This window comes from Protobothrops mucrosquamatus, unplaced genomic scaffold, assembly GCF_001527695.2.
Source record: "Protobothrops mucrosquamatus isolate PMUCROS unplaced genomic scaffold, P.Mucros_1.0 scaffold_162, whole genome shotgun sequence".
In the NCBI taxonomy this organism is placed as follows: domain Eukaryota; kingdom Metazoa; phylum Chordata; class Lepidosauria; order Squamata; family Viperidae; genus Protobothrops; species Protobothrops mucrosquamatus.
In genome coordinates, this window is record NW_015386238.1 from 111111 (window position 1) to 126812 (window position 15702).

General features: G+C 39.1%; 1 protein-coding gene across 1 annotated transcript in view; it reads left to right on the forward strand.

Annotated features, from left to right (window-relative positions):
- Positions 1–14282, forward strand: part of TSPAN4 (tetraspanin 4) — an 81602-nt gene extending 67320 nt beyond the window's left edge. Inside the window, 4 exon segments of the mRNA XM_015821206.1 lie at positions 1662–1763; positions 7550–7681; positions 11352–11435; positions 14031–14282. Coding sequence (XP_015676692.1) covers positions 1662–1763; positions 7550–7681; positions 11352–11435; positions 14031–14099 — 387 coding nt within the window. The 3' untranslated portion in view covers positions 14100–14282.
- Positions 14283–15702: the final 1420 nt, after the last annotated feature.

The window sequence follows — 15702 nt, forward strand, 5'->3', positions numbered from 1 at the left end:
TTAGGATCTTGTCAATTTCAGGCAACAGCTGAGAGCCCACTCGGCCTTCTAATCAACCAATTAAGGTCACAGAACTGAGCTTGTTAATTTGCGGTTAGCACTTTTTAGGGACACCACTGCACTGCTGAGAAAAGCAGGTCAGGAAGGTGGCTTGTTTAGGCAATCTCCCCACTCTACAAAAGATTGAGGGGGGAGAGAAAAAACAGGTCAGGCACAGAATGACATGTATTAACTGACTGTAATGGTGAACATGGGACAGAGAGAAGGATGGTGTGAAGGCTGTAAATGCAAGCATTGATTGTAAAGTCACTGTTTCATCACCGTAGGTACTACAAACAGCTGCTATCCAAGGCAATTGTTAAACAAGAGCCTTCATTAATAAATTTGCCCCATAGTAATATAATAGGAAGACAACATCTCATCATCCGGAAAAATATTATCACCATTCACAGCCCTCCTCTCAGTTCTTTAAGACTAGGGCTTTTTACAGGTTCTAAACCAGGGGTCTTGAAACGTGGCCCTTTTATGACTTGCGGACTTCAACTCCCGGAATTCCTCAGCCAGTGTGCCTAGCTGAGGAATTCCAGGAGTTGAAGTCCGCAAGTCATAAAAGGACCAAGTTTGAAGACCCTGTTCTAAATATTTACTGTATGAAATGTGACCACTGAATTTCAATTGTTCCATAACAAAAACCTTTGAATGGAAATCATAATTCATCACAAACTCTTTTCTCTGAAGAAATATCTCTAAAATTGGAAATAAACTGGAAAGAATAATAAATTCCATTCTACTGTATGGTTAAATCTTTCATAATATCAAGCTATTCTACACACCCTTTTTTGAAGTTTTTTTTCTCCTTATAATAATGTGGAATTATAAAAAAACAATAGAAGAAAGCAATAGTAAGTAAGCAGTAATAAGATTCAACAAAGTTTAGATCAATTTAAAATTGATTTTTGAATAGATTTTCAGCCAAAGGATTACCTAGATAAAAGAAACTACAGATAGTAATAAAAAAAATCAGATACTATCTCATTAAATTTCCAGTAAACACTAAATAATGATGTGTATATAGAAAAACAAAACTCTAATTTTTGATGGACAAGCTAACTGGAAGTCTTTATAATAGCTAGGTAATATTATTTTCACTCACCATTTTTAGTATTGGAAAATTGTATAGGGAAGTTAGGAAAATATATTGTTCAGAGTCCCATTTTTCTTTATATAGGCAGTCCTTGAATTACAACCACAATTGAGCCCAAAATTGCCATTACTAAGCAAGGCAGTTGTTAAGTGAGATTTGCCCCATTTCATGATCTTTTTGCGACAGTTGTTGAGCAAATCAGTGTAATTCTTAAGTGAATCATGCAGTTGTTCAGCAAATCTGGTTTCTCCCATTGACTTTGCTTGTTGGAAACCAGCTGGGAAGGTTACAAATGGTGATCCTGGGGCAGTACAATTGTCATAAATACATGCCAGTTGCCAAGCATCTGAATTTTGATCACATAACCCTGGGGATGCTGCAATATCCTAAGTGCCTCACTTGCAGTTCAATTGTCATCATGGCTCTTCAGAGGAAAAGTCAGCCCAAAAGTGCCATTTCACAGATTTGTCACATTGGGTGCCTACATATATAAAACTGTTATTTGCTTTATTTTCAGATCGATAAGTATGCTCAGCGGGACCTGAAGAAAGGGCTTCATTTGTATGGAACTGATGGAAATATTGGTTTAACTAATGCATGGAGCATCATACAAACAGATGTAAGCTTGTACTTCTTCACTGTTCTTTCCCTTAATGCCAGCAGGTGCTACACACACCTCCTACACACCCATTTGCCTGGCTTTGAATTTCCAATGGAGATAATTTAAGGTGGCTTTATTTAAGCATTTGCCTGAAAAAAGCAAATACCACTGCAATGTACCTGAGCTGGAATTAAGGCCCTGATGTTTAATGGATCTTTCCCTGGCTTACTTTGAAATCTACAGATAAGGGGTTAACTTGATGCTTTGGTGCTCATCAGCATGCAGAGAGGCACACATGCAGACAAACAAAATGAATAGAAAATCCCAGAAATAATTACAGAGCACAGGAGATACCACCTTTCAGTCATCCTGCTAGCTAGAACATGAGTGATACCAGAGAAAGTAAGACAAAGAATTTCACAAGCACTTTTCTTCAGTCTTGTTTGTTTCCTCTTTTGCATCCAAGGCACTACTGAATAGGTCAGCAGTCAAGAGAAGGAACATAGTTGTTCTAGCTACACACTTGAGAATAAAAGAACCTGAGAAACACGAGGATCAGGGTTATGCCTTTTTAATCAGCTTTCCATCTCACACAAAGCCCACAGAATGTAATTTGCAATTCATATGAATTTGAAACAATAGTTATAATAATATGAGCACAGGGAAACATGTATATATTTCCCTGCATACACACACACACACACACACACACACAAGTGTTTGTGTGTATGTGTGTATGTGTGTGTGTAATTTTTGTTCATGTTTCCCTGAACTCATATTGTTATTACTATATTGTTTCAATTCACCAATGAAAATTTGTGCATACAAATAAATCCTAAAGATTTCATTGATTAGCCAACCCTGGAAATCAGAAGAATGAACTTCAACAGTTGAGACTTTGATATATATTAAATGTTGAGACCATTTTAGTCTCACTTTGTCCTTGTCCTGGCCCCAGAATTGCCATACCATTTGTTTCTACTGAAACATTTTTTACAGTAAAATTGATAATGGCTTAATAGGGTTGCAGCAATTTTATAGGTACTAATATGCTTGGGGGATGCTGCAAGCTTGATTGGAATATAGGCTCTAGTCTCTAAATATGTATTTTCTAGAGCAGGGCTTTTCAACCAGTGGTACAGGTACCACCTGTGGTACATTGGCACCTGGCAGGTGGTACGCGACCATCCTAGAAAAGTGGTAGTGGGGGAGGGGAATGAGCTGAACCAGTGGCAGCACTGCACAAGCCTGAGCGAGAGACGGCTGGAGCTGCAGGGCTGTCAGGGCTCAGCGGAAGCGCCAGGATCAGCGCCAGGCTCCAGCTGGAGCTCGGCGCTGATCCTGGCGCTTCTGCTGAGCTCAGAAGAAGCACCAATCAGCTGGAATGTTGCAGCATCTCCAGGGTCTTGTGATTTACATTTAGATGCTTGGCAACTGATTCATATTTATGATGGTCACAGTGTCCCAGGGTCTTGTGAAGTGACCAAAACCTGCTGCAACCACCCAGCAGACGGGGGGGGGGGATAAAAACGAAACACCCCCCACCCCACCCACGCTGCCAATCCTCAACAGAAATGCTCACAACAATGAAAATCTCGGACAGGAGGAAGAGCACCGCCGGATGGGCAGGCAGGTGTCTTGCTTGGCTGTGCCTTGGGGGGCACTTTTTCCAGTGCCATTGTAACTTCGAACAGTCACTAAGCGAACTGTTGTAAGTTGAGGACTACCTGTACTTTATCACTTTTTTCCTTTTTTTTTTGGTCATCAAGTTTTTGACACCTTGCTAGGCGACTGGTGGTACTCGGATATTGCCATATCCTAAAAGTGGTACAATGGGTGAAAAGGTTGAAAAGCCCTGTTCTAGAGATCCAAAATTCTTACTATGGATTCTAAAACTCTTAAAGCATTGTCCTGCACAGTTCTCAATAAAGCAAATAAAACTTGTGTTCATTATGCAACGGCATTTCTTTGGTTGTTCTCTTAAAAATAGTGAACTGTCCATTTTAATTTTAAATTTTGTCATCTATATGTACATGAGACATCTCAATTTGTTTCTGTTGATTAAAAAAATAATTAAATATTCCTGTTATTGCAGCTATATTTCAGATCACCTGAATTAGCCAGTACTCTCCACTGTTATTTAAAATTGCTCCAGTTTTCATACAGTTCATCACTGGTTTAATATTGCTTTTGCATAATCTGCATAATATGAATGGTTAATCACAATCCAAATAATTTGTTCTCTTTCCAGTTGAAGAAGCTACATTGTTTGTCCAAATGCCTCTCATCCATTTGTATGGATGTACATTCTCAATTCCAAATTGCTGTGACATGTTACTTTGCACAAATAGAAGAAGGCATTAATTTTACGAATACCAAGATAGAAAAAAATATATATGAGGGCACAAAAGATTAGTGACCTGCTCATCAGGACTCAGGGGCAGAATAGAAATAGATTTTCAAATATATTATCATAATATGAAGACTTTAATTTGTTGGCAGAATTAAATTATTAAACAACATAATTAGATTTCAGTTTTGAAATATTGCTTCTGTTGGATCTCCTATTGTAAGTGTAGTAGGATTTCTTCAACCATGAGATAGAAGACTTCATTCCAATGAGCAGATAAAATCTAAATTTCCCAACTCACAGTTTCTCTGTATATTGTTTTTCTTAAAACATTTGTCTGAAAAATAATTAAATAGGAACTAAATGTAACTGATCCCAATATTTTATATTCTCTGTTTCTTTTTCTTTTTTCTTTTTGTATGACTAATATGACTGCATACAACTTGTTTATGTTGGAATGTAAATTAGTACACAGTTTTTTCTTCTCCCAATATTTTTATATGAATAAACAAAACAACAAAACTACAAAAGTTAATTTAAAGAATCCCACTGTACTGTCAATTTTCCCCCATTCCCTGCTCAGTTAAAATTTTGAACTGGAGAAGAATTGTACATTCCTTGTGATACTTACCTATTTTCAGGCTAGGGTTATGCACCACAAATATTCACATTCAGAATCCATTCATTGTGAGACTTGACTTCAGTAGTTAATAAATAACATAACTGCCTTGGCATCTCTACAGAGAAAAGACTCAAATTTCCCATATATGTCGAAGTGTACTTGCAGGCAGGATCAAAGATCTGCTATTTTTCTCAGTTATCCCCCCTTAGTCACTTTTGCCATGGGAAAGTTGCTTCAGGCAATATTTGACAATAAAAGAATGCAGAGCTTTTGATTGCAGTCGCTTCAGAAAGGTTGGAGGGCATAGTTTTGTGCATCAAGAAATCTACTTGCTTTGGGACAACAGGCAAGGAATTCTAAAAGCGTGAAACAAAAAGAAGGCAGGAATTTCACAATTTCCACATTTTTCTCAGCCTTAAAGGCAAAAGCAAAATGGACAATTTGGAACAAATCAGAATGCTAATTTGCCACATCCATGTGCAAGTAGGCAATTAAAATGTCCCAACCATGTCATCATTTGAGAGTTGGAGAACTGAACTAGGTAGTTATCCCACAACCCAATCATGCAATAATTGTTAGCTGCCCAGAGTCATGTGTATGAGATGGACAGCCATAGAAACCTATTAAATAAATAAATAAACCCACATTCAGTGGGTGCTGCTCATTAGTTAAATGTTATCTGGTTGGCATAACTGAAAACAATCTATGAACTCACCTGCCCAGTTGCACAGCGTGACTACCTTTTTTCAGCTTTGCAGAGTAGATCTCACAAAAAGATCTAGAACAATCTAGAGATTGCTCTCTTTCTTGAAAACTAAGGTTCACATCCAGATACTGAATAGCTACAATGGAAGAGATATAAATCAACATTTAACACTCTGATATTTGGAAAACTTGGCTGCCTGCTGTCTCAGTTCCCAGTTCATGACTTCATTAGTAAATGTCAAAGGCAATTTCAAAATAGAGCATATAAGAATTTGAAGCCACACATCTTTACAAAATATAATAAAATTGTCATTGCTGTAACCCGAACACCTTTTTGGATGGTAATAACATGAAAAATAATACAACTGCACTCTGTAATGCTGGTAATATCATGTCTTATGACAAACAATTTTCTGAGTGAAGTTTTTCTTTTCTTTTTTAAGTCCCCATGCAAAAGGAATAGTGGAAATGTTTTTCTTGGCTCCCCCCCCCCCCCCGCATTGATGTAATTCTAGTTCTCTTCACTTTTTTGTAAAATGCATGGAACTTGATAAAAATGTTGTCTTTAGTTTCCACACAGTTGAAGATTAGTTCTTTTGCTGTTCTGTTGTCCAACAATAGGACAAGACATCTACTCCATTCAACAATTTTCCAAGCCATGTTGAATAGTTAGGAGCTGTGGTTCTCAACCTAGTCTTCACCACGAACCCCCTTTAAGTACCTTTTGTGGCTACAATTCATGGCCACGAACCCCCAAGATGTAACTCAAGATTTAAACCATAACATTTCTTCAAGCCTTTGCGCCCCTCCCCATGACATGGCACCCCCCCAGGGGTCCACAGACCACAGGTTGAGAATCACTGGTTAGGAGCATTTCAGAATGAATAGGAATATGGTGATAAGGCAAAGGCATTTTTTTTACTTTTTTTCTTTCCCATATATATTGTACCCTAATGGAATGTCTTAAAGAGTATAGGATTATCTGGAAGCAAAGAGATCTTCCTCTTATGCAATAGTTATCCATTGGATGTTCTGTTCTGATATTATGATGGATGTAAAGAGACATAGGGGGTCTCTGGTGCCCCTGGGCTCTCTGCTCTGATATAACAAGGGAACTGAGCCACCAGTACAGGTAGTCCTCACATCATGACCACTTGTTTAGCAACTGTTTGAAGTTACAATGGTACTGAATGTTTACAACCACTACTTGTACTTACGGCTGTGACAACCTCTCCACAATTATGTGATCAAAATTCAAGTGTTTGGCAGACTACTCTCAATTGTGACTGCAGGTTATGCTTAAATTCCTACCCACCTGTATCCGCCCCATCTCTGCCTTTTTGGCTTCCCTACACTCTACTATCCTTGCTTCCCTGATCTTTCCCTGCAGCACCACAGCCCTGCACACCACCATCCCACCATCCTTCGCTGCCCCAAGCTGAATTTTACCATCTGCTTCCCAGTGCTGACAAGGTTTGTCCAGCCTGGCCATTCATGAGGTTCTCCGAAAGCCTTGCAAAGCCCTCCTGGGGCTGCACATGGCTAGTTCATGAAGGGGCCAGGGTGGTCACACCTCATCAATAGCAGGAAGAAGAGGATGTCAGGGGCAATGGAGTGAAGGGTGGTGGGGTTGCAGACCAGAGTGAGGGGTGACCAAAAGAGAAGAGATGGCGGGAGGGAGAGAGGAGACTGGGGGGAGTTGAAATGGAAGTGAATGCAGCAGGGCAGGAAAAGCATGAGATCATTGACTAACAACAGTGTGGTTCTGGCATAATGACCACAACCGAGACTACTGGACCTGCTGTCACTAAGCAGTGTAGTCATGTGATGTCTCACCTAATGACCACTTCACTTAGTGATGGAAATTCAAGTCCCAATTAGGGTCATTAAAGGAGGACTGCTTTGTAATAGATTTGGGAGACTCTAACTTTCTCAGGTAAATTAGCTAAATCTGGAGAAATTTACATAATGTTTTATTCAGAAATGAATGAACTTGAATAAAAAGTATAATGCTTCCTCTTTCCAGATGGGCAGTCCAGAGGTGTTCTGGCATGCTGGGCCCATTAAACCTGATCCTTAAAGGGCCTCTTGACTAAGGCGCCTTGTAATTCTCTTATTCCCCTCCAGTTCAGATGCTGTGGTGTCTCCAACTACACTGACTGGTTTGAAGTGTACAATACCACACGGGTGCCAGATTCATGCTGCTTGGAATTTAGTGAAAGCTGTGGTCTTCATTCCCCAGGGACCTGGTGGAAAGCTGTGAGTATTAAATGAAAATCATGAGTCAACTAAGAAGACTAGAATTTTTAGACTCTACTGGTGAAAGAAAAATGTCATAGCTTTGCCTATTTGCGACATGCTGTTGTGCCCATCCTGAAGGGTGACTAGACCTCTAGCAGAAAGGCTATTCTGACTCATTCATCCTAATTTGGCATACTTCTCAGACAACCAACCAAGAGAAGGAGAGTCTTAATAAGTAGTTCACCTTTAAGTGTCAGTAGGAGAAGTAAAAACACATAACTCAAGAATATGAGTCAAGGCAACTTCTGGCAATCTGAAAGTTGCACATGCTTGTGAAAGGCACATAGAGGGATACACTTCCACAGCAGGCAGGTAAAGGTAAAATGGGAAAGGACAATTTTTACTAAGTCAAACGTAAATAGGCAAATACACTCGAAAACATAGTCCTATACAAATTCATATGTAACACAGAGGAAACAAGAACATCATGAGGAGCAAAAGGAATCAAATAGGAGCAAAAAAAAAAAACCAACAAGGAGCAAAAGGAGATATGGAGGATGGTGCAGGAGTTAAAGGGAGAGAGAGGCAAGTAAATTGAAAAAGAGAGAGGGAAAGGAAATTTGGGGGATGAAATGAGGTGGTTCGCCTGGAGGAAAGCCCAGGGATATGTATATGGTGATTCTTAGTCATCCAGGTCATGGTTGTCCCAAGTGCTTTTTTCAAAAGGCAACTGGAGTTTGTTTTTTCCTTGAAGACGTTTCGCTTCTCATCTAAGAAGCTTCTTCAGCTCTGACTGAAGAAGAGCTGAAGAAGCTTCTTGGAGGAGAAATGAAACTTCTTCAATGAAAAAACAAAATCCAGTTGCCTTTTGAAAAAAAGCACATTTGGGAGCACAAGGATAGCATATAAAAACTTTATTTTGCCCTTGTGGTCTTTTTTTGTTTGTTTGTTTGCTTGTTTTTCCTCAAGTGGCTTCTTTCACTGCATGAATGCATGCAGACTATTGTCTGTGGAGATTCTCAGTCATCCAGGTCATGGTTGTCCCAAAGGTGCTTTTTCAAAAGGAAAAGCCCAGTTGCCTTTTGAAAAAGCACTTTTGGGGCATGCAGACTATTATTTTTCAGTTGCTGAAAATATAGATTTCTGTATTTAGCTGGAGGTTGGACTTGAGAGCTTACATGATCCCTCCTAACCCGGGATTTTTTGAAATTGCCCCTTTTCCTCAGCTCAGTGCCAAGTTGATGTATGAACATCAAGGTTATCTTGAAGTATCTTTAATAGGAATGATAAAGGCAGAATGAGAATGCCTGTCTAAATATTCTATGATCACTAAAAATAAGTTGAATTGCTATGACCGCTAGTAGCCATCTTAAATGGTAGTGGCTAATATACTGCATAAGTATCCTAATAGCTACAGTAGCTCCTTGCAGTTGTTTCTTTCAAAACAATATTTGCTGAATATTGATTGTTGTAAAAATTAAAATACTCTTCTTATATAGACTAGGATTTTGAGTAGCTACTCCATAAATAATCATTTTTATTTAGTAATTTGCCAGCAAATAAAAGAAGAAACTCATCATTATTTAGGATAAAAAAGACAAAAATTATTGATGAAGAATAAGGCCCTTCTAAATTTTGGAATCATTATGTGACTAAGATATCTGGCTAGTCGGAGCAGATGTTCAGTGAGTTAGGAAGATGTTTTTAGATAGAACTGGTAAATCTACTTGCAGATTTAAATCAATGGCCCACTGTTTAAGATCAGCTAGTGTGTGTTCATAGCCTATGAACTATGAACACACACATAGCCTATGAACCAGTTACAGTGATGGCTGGCCACAGAAAGGCATAAAGATGTGATTTGGCATGTATTGCCTAGCATTAGGAAGATCAAAAGCTATTGATCATACTTAGAGGGACCACGCAAACTGATAAAAGGGATCTTAAACCAATAGAAGAAAATGAAAATCTAGGGGAAAATTTCTATTTGAAGTAGGCCAACTTCACAGCAAAACACCATGTTCAGAACACAGCGGGGTACTTGAAAAATTAATCTCAAGACCTTGGATGGAACTCTTTCAAGGGAAAGGAATGACCTGTAGGGGCTCAACTGAGCTCCAGAAGGTAGCTGGGCTCAGATCTTGGCCAAAAAGATTTTAATTGCTGCAGGTATATGCTGAGCTCCTTTGAAGAAGCAGACAGATTGTAAAGCCAATGCTGTTTTTTGTATGTTTAGGGTAACCTAATTGGCATGAGATTTTCAGTTGCCCATAGTAGGGAAAACAATCCTGAGATATTTAAAAGTCTTGACTTGCTTTATTGAGTATTGAGTATTGAGTATTCCTGCCATGTGATTCCATAAATTAAAAGACTGCTTTCACTAGAACCAAAGGTTCTGTGGAGGAAGGAATAGCTGTTTTCTCTGGTTATGCTTTTCCTTTTCTTTGGATCCTTTTCAGATCTAAGAATCTTCAAATATTGTTTTGGGGTAGAGGTTCCTTCTTTCTGCAGTTCCAGAGAACTGCAGATTTAGACAGAATTCCATTCTGTGAATCTCGGGATCAAACTTTAGCATCTTCTAGAGTGTGCCCAAAATGAGATCAGGAAACAAGAAAACAAGACTTTACAGTATAAGACAGGGGTAGTCAACCTTGGCTCTTTTATGACTCGTGGACTTCAATTCCCAGAATTCCTGAGCCAGCTGGGAGTTGAAGTCCATGAGTCATAAAAGAGCCAAGGTTGACTACCCCTGGTATAAGACAATACTGCCTAGTTTTATGTTGCCAATTCAGGAGATTGCACGCACAACATCCAGTGCGCAGTGGTGATTGGCATCAATTGGCCTGTTGTCACAGCAGACAGTGATAATCTCTGGGGAAGCAGCTCTGATGAAATAATCAGTACTTAGAGGTTTTCTATAGGAGGAACAGCATCTTTCCCAAGGAACATTCCTGCCATTCAGAAAGTACTCTGAAATCCATCCAGGAATACAAGAAGTTACCAGGGTGTGGACAGAGTATTGGGCTTGGAGACTCAAGCTCAACCACATCGCTTGTGAACACACTCAAAAAGTTACCTTATGCTGAAAAAATAAGTCCAAGGTGATCTGTCACAGGAATGTACCAAAACTAAAAGTAAATGCTACTGTTGATTCAATTGTCATTTTAAAAACTCTTGTCTTTATGAGTTGGGCCAGCAAACCCTCCTAGGAAATTATCAGTGCTAAAATTTAACATACTGACAGTGGGCCTGACATGTTAGAACAAATGTAATGTCATCTGGTTATTTTGTGGTTGCTAGAAGGCAAGGTGAAGTATTTGGCTAATGATTTGTTTAAGCAATAATTGGCCTAAAATTGCCTTCTCAAATTCTTGCCCAGCATTTCTGTTTAAAGCACTAAGATTTACTATTCAATTTAGAAATGCAGCAGTCTGATTTGTAGGGCATACATGAGAAGCAGACATTCTTTTTTTTTTGTTAATGAATCTTGCACAGAGTATCCACTTGATCTTCAGTTGTACAGTTTTTCTAGGCCTTTAAAGACATATTTCAATGCAAGCAAGTCCCTAGAGATGCTTTTCATCTCCACTGGAAGCTTAAATTGACATTGCCGATTACCAAGGTTGATATGAGTTGTAGGTTCTCCTTAGGTCTTTTACTTCCTTATAGCATATTTTTTTCCCTCCAGCCTTGCTACGAAACGGTGAAATTATGGCTTCAGGAGAACCTGATAGCAGTCGGAATTTTTGGATTGTGCACAGCATTGGTTCAGGTAAAAGTTCCCCTTATTTACTTGGTGCTCTCTGTTTATGTTAGCAAGGTGAAGGATTTAAATGCATCTCAGTTTATCTTTTACAAATATAACCTGGTATTAATAGCAAACTCCTATAAATCTTTCTCAAAATGAAATTCCATTGAATTTATTCATTGATAACTTGGTCCAGGATTATAGCCTTACCTAACAGAACTGCAAGAAGATTGATCTAAGGAAAACTTGTCTCTTTATGTTGAATGCTGTTTTGTTTCCTCCTGCTTGTGTGCAAACGTGCAAACATCAACAAGTCATGGATGTTTAATGATCCTTCCTTGGTTTAATTAGAGTATCTGATGATATAAAATAGCAATGGTTTCTCCATAAAGTTGGTTAAGCTTAAGTTAATGGGGAATAGTAATTGACTTATTGTGCCTTAGCTTAAACTGCAGGAGATCCCTCATAATGAATTTTTATTTGGAAGCAGGGCTGTTCAGTAATTACCATATTTTGACTTGATCACTTCACTGCCTCTTACACTTTAAATCTTCTCCTCCAATCCTCAGAATGTTGTTCTGAGATCCTAAGAACAGTATAAAGCTACTTAAAATTAACAAACAAGAACCATGATTAAAACCACTTATTTTGTACCACATTTGAGCCAAAACAGGCAAATATGTTGTTAACGTACAGCCCCAGCGATTTAAACATGTCATCACCATTTAGAATTAATCCTGTAGGGTTGTAGGATTTTTCCCTCTCTCCAAATTAATGTCACAATTTAATACAGAATTAGAGGCTAATCCTGTTAAAATCAGTGGATTTAAGTATGCCCAACTCTCCAGAATTATAGATAAAATACATTTCTACTTTGTAATCCTCTGTTATTTTTATACCTGATTATTTGTCATGGTTTTCCCAGAAAATAGTAGAAAATGAAAATTAGATACAGAGCTGGCCATTCTCTATTAGAGTTCCATAACACACTTCAGAAAATTGCAGTTCCCAGGATTTCTCAGCTAAAGGAAGTACTGTACTGTACATCAGCCTTTTGGTAGCATAGAGTCTTGTGCAGATTATTTACAGTATTCGCACAAGAACAAGCCTATAAACCATAATGGACACACAATCATAACTTTGCACAAAGCAGAGTAAAGGAGGACAGGCCATGTAGCACAAATCCTTACTTCTTCTGTGCTTGGGCAAAAAACTGAGGAGAAAGTTTGGCAGACAGAATATGGAGGGTTTAGCTGCCGTTTGGCAATGTCTACAGATGGAGTCAACACTTAACCTAACTATTGCCCCCAAAATACTCTTTTCTCTGGGCAGAAAGTCCACAAGGAAGCAAGATGCCCAAGCACAATAATGACATACGTAGATAGCCAAGCTAGATAAAAGTAGATGGAATCAAGGAGAGAACCATCCTAGAATTAAGACGTTTCCTGACAGTTAGAGATTCTGTGGAGATTCTCAGTCATCCAGGTCATGGTTGTCCCAAAGTTGCTTTTTCAAAAGGCAACTAGACTTTCTTTGTTTTTCCTTGAAGAGATTTCTCTTCTCATCCAAGAAGCTTTATTCAGTCGAAACTAAAGAAGCTTGTCGGATGAAAAGTGAAATGTCTTCAAGGAAAAACAAACTCCAGTTGCCTTTAGAAAAAGCACCTTTGGGATGATAGTTAGAACAATTAATCAGTGGAACAACTTGCCTCAAGAAGTTGCAGGTGCTCCAGCACTGGAGGTTTTTAAGAAGGGATTGACAACCATTTGTCTGAAATGGTATAGGGCAGTGATGGCGAACCTTTTAGAGACCGAGTGCCCAAACTGCAACTCAAAACCCATTTATGCATCGTCGGGTGCTGGGTGGGTGTGGCCCATTGGCTGAGTGTGGCCAATTGGGTTGGTGTAGTCCATTGGGTGGGCATGGCTGCAGTGGTAATGGCAGACTGGGTGGGACTAAAAAGTTCAACCAATCAGTTCCAACTTTGCAAGATCTTTTTTTCCCCACGAGAAGTTGAAATTGACTGATTGATTGAACCTTTTTTTTTTTTGTACACGGCAGCGGAGGCCTAAAGCGAAAAGGTTTTATAAAACCCAGCTGAAGGCCTAGGACTGGGGCGACGGCGCACATGCCCACAGAGAGGGCTCTGAGTGCCGCCTCTGGCACCCGTGCCATAGGTTCGCCACCACTGGTATAGGGTTTCTTGCCCAAGCAGGGAATTGGACTAGAAGACCTCCAGGGTTCTTTCCAACTTTGTTATCCTGTTAGAAAGGAGAGAATGGAAAGGGGCTTTTGCCCCTCTCCCAAATTATCTAATCTAAAGATTTTTTTTCATCAATATTGAATAAAGCTACGATTGAGTTAGAATCCAGGTTTCTTTCCTCTCTTTTCTTTTTGATTGTGAAGAAATTTCATAACTGGCTTTCCATTAGGTTAGCCCCAAGTTGAGCATGCCCTGTTGATTATGGAGGGCTGTTTTATGTAGAATTGGTATGCCCTGGGGGATATGGGAAATTCATTACCCCTTCTGGATCCGAAGTGTGCAACTGTGCATATCATTAAAAAATAGGGATACAGTTGCATGCTGTTTAACCCTGACAATGATTTTTGTATCTACAGATTCTTGGACTGACATTTGCAATGACCATGTATTGTCAGGTTGTCAAGACAGACACCTACTGTGCATAAAAATCATCTTCAGGGTCCGTCAGCCACCTCTCCAGAAGACGAAAGAGAGGACCCTCCATCCTGTTGTCATATTTTTTCTATGTAAAATAAACTGTATAATCCTCTATGGAAAAAATTGTGGATCACCCTAGTTTTGTCACACCACTCAAACGGTATCATCGTGGGAATTCAGACTTGCTCCGACAAAATAAATTCTTCTCTCTAAATGACAAGAAAACAAAGAAAGGAGCGGCTCTCTTTTGCACAGACTGTGGTTTAGTTCGAGGCTGAGTTTAATCTTTTTTTTCTTCTTCTCTGCAGGCTGTTGACAAATAGAAATGTTCCATCTAGCCCTATTTCATCAGTCCTCAAATTATAGGGAGCCCTTTCTCATGACGATAGAGAGGATGTGGAGCAGCCATTTCTTAGCATTTGGTTTTAGCCAGCTTAGCACCTCAGCCCGGGGGGGCATGCGTTGGACTCTCAGAATTGTGTCACAGAATGAGAGGTCTTTGGGGAAAGCTCGAAGAAATGGTTTCAGATGTCAGGTCAGATCTGGCAGTAAACAGAACTGGAATTCTTACTCTTTAAATCAGTGTAATAGCATTCAAGTACTAATGTCTGAATACATCCATATAGATACATACTGATCATTCTAGCAACTGCCTACAAAGCACATCAGTCCTCTCTTCCTCTGTATTCCAAGGGACCATGGAGTCAAATGGAAAGATATCCTAGAGAAGAAAGTTTGGCCACTGAAAAACAAGCAATTACTTCAAACAGATTTATTCTTCAGCGAATATGTAATCACCTTTCTGTCACTGTCCTCTGGATTTTCTTTTAAGTGTCATTCCAGTTTTGGTGTTCCATGTGTCCTTCTTTTCCGTAGTTGGCCCCTTCAGCTCTTTGCCTTTTCCTTAATTTGCTTTGTCACATTTTCACCTTTAAATAGGATAGATTCACTAGGGGCGGGGGGGAAAGCCCATGCTGTAAACATGCATTGTAGTTGCTTTTTAAAGAAACAAATTACTCCAAGAGGGATTGGGGAGTTTGAAGAAATTCCCCACTAACCAAAAAGGTTTTAAACAGACATTCATTTCCCTTTTTCCCCTTTTTGTCTGCATTAACATACATAGAAGAACATGCAGGTAAAGATTTTCAAGCACATTCCCATCACTGCTTACAACCATAGGCTAGTGAAAGGCTAGCGTAGATTACCTGCTCGCCATCTCAACAATGAAGATTTAGATCAAAACATTTGGCTTTGTCTGTCCTGCTGTAGTTAATCATATATGATCCAAAATGAGTGGGTTATCAGTGTAGGTGAGCACTAATATGTGTATTAATATGTTCAGGCTGATAGAAGATTGACCAGACTTAAAATGCATAATTGAAAAAGAAATTATATACCTTTAAATCTGTGGCTATCATAATTGGAAATGTTCCTGATCATGAATATGTTGTTCATGATCTTAATGTCCAGTAGAATTTAAGGTCGATGTGTATACATTATTAGTCCCCTCAGAGGCCATCTAAAGACAATTCCCTTCCCTTCAGCAAAGGGATATTAATTCAGCCCTTTCCTTTCTTTCCATCCTTTTATGTACAGTAGATCATTGTTTAT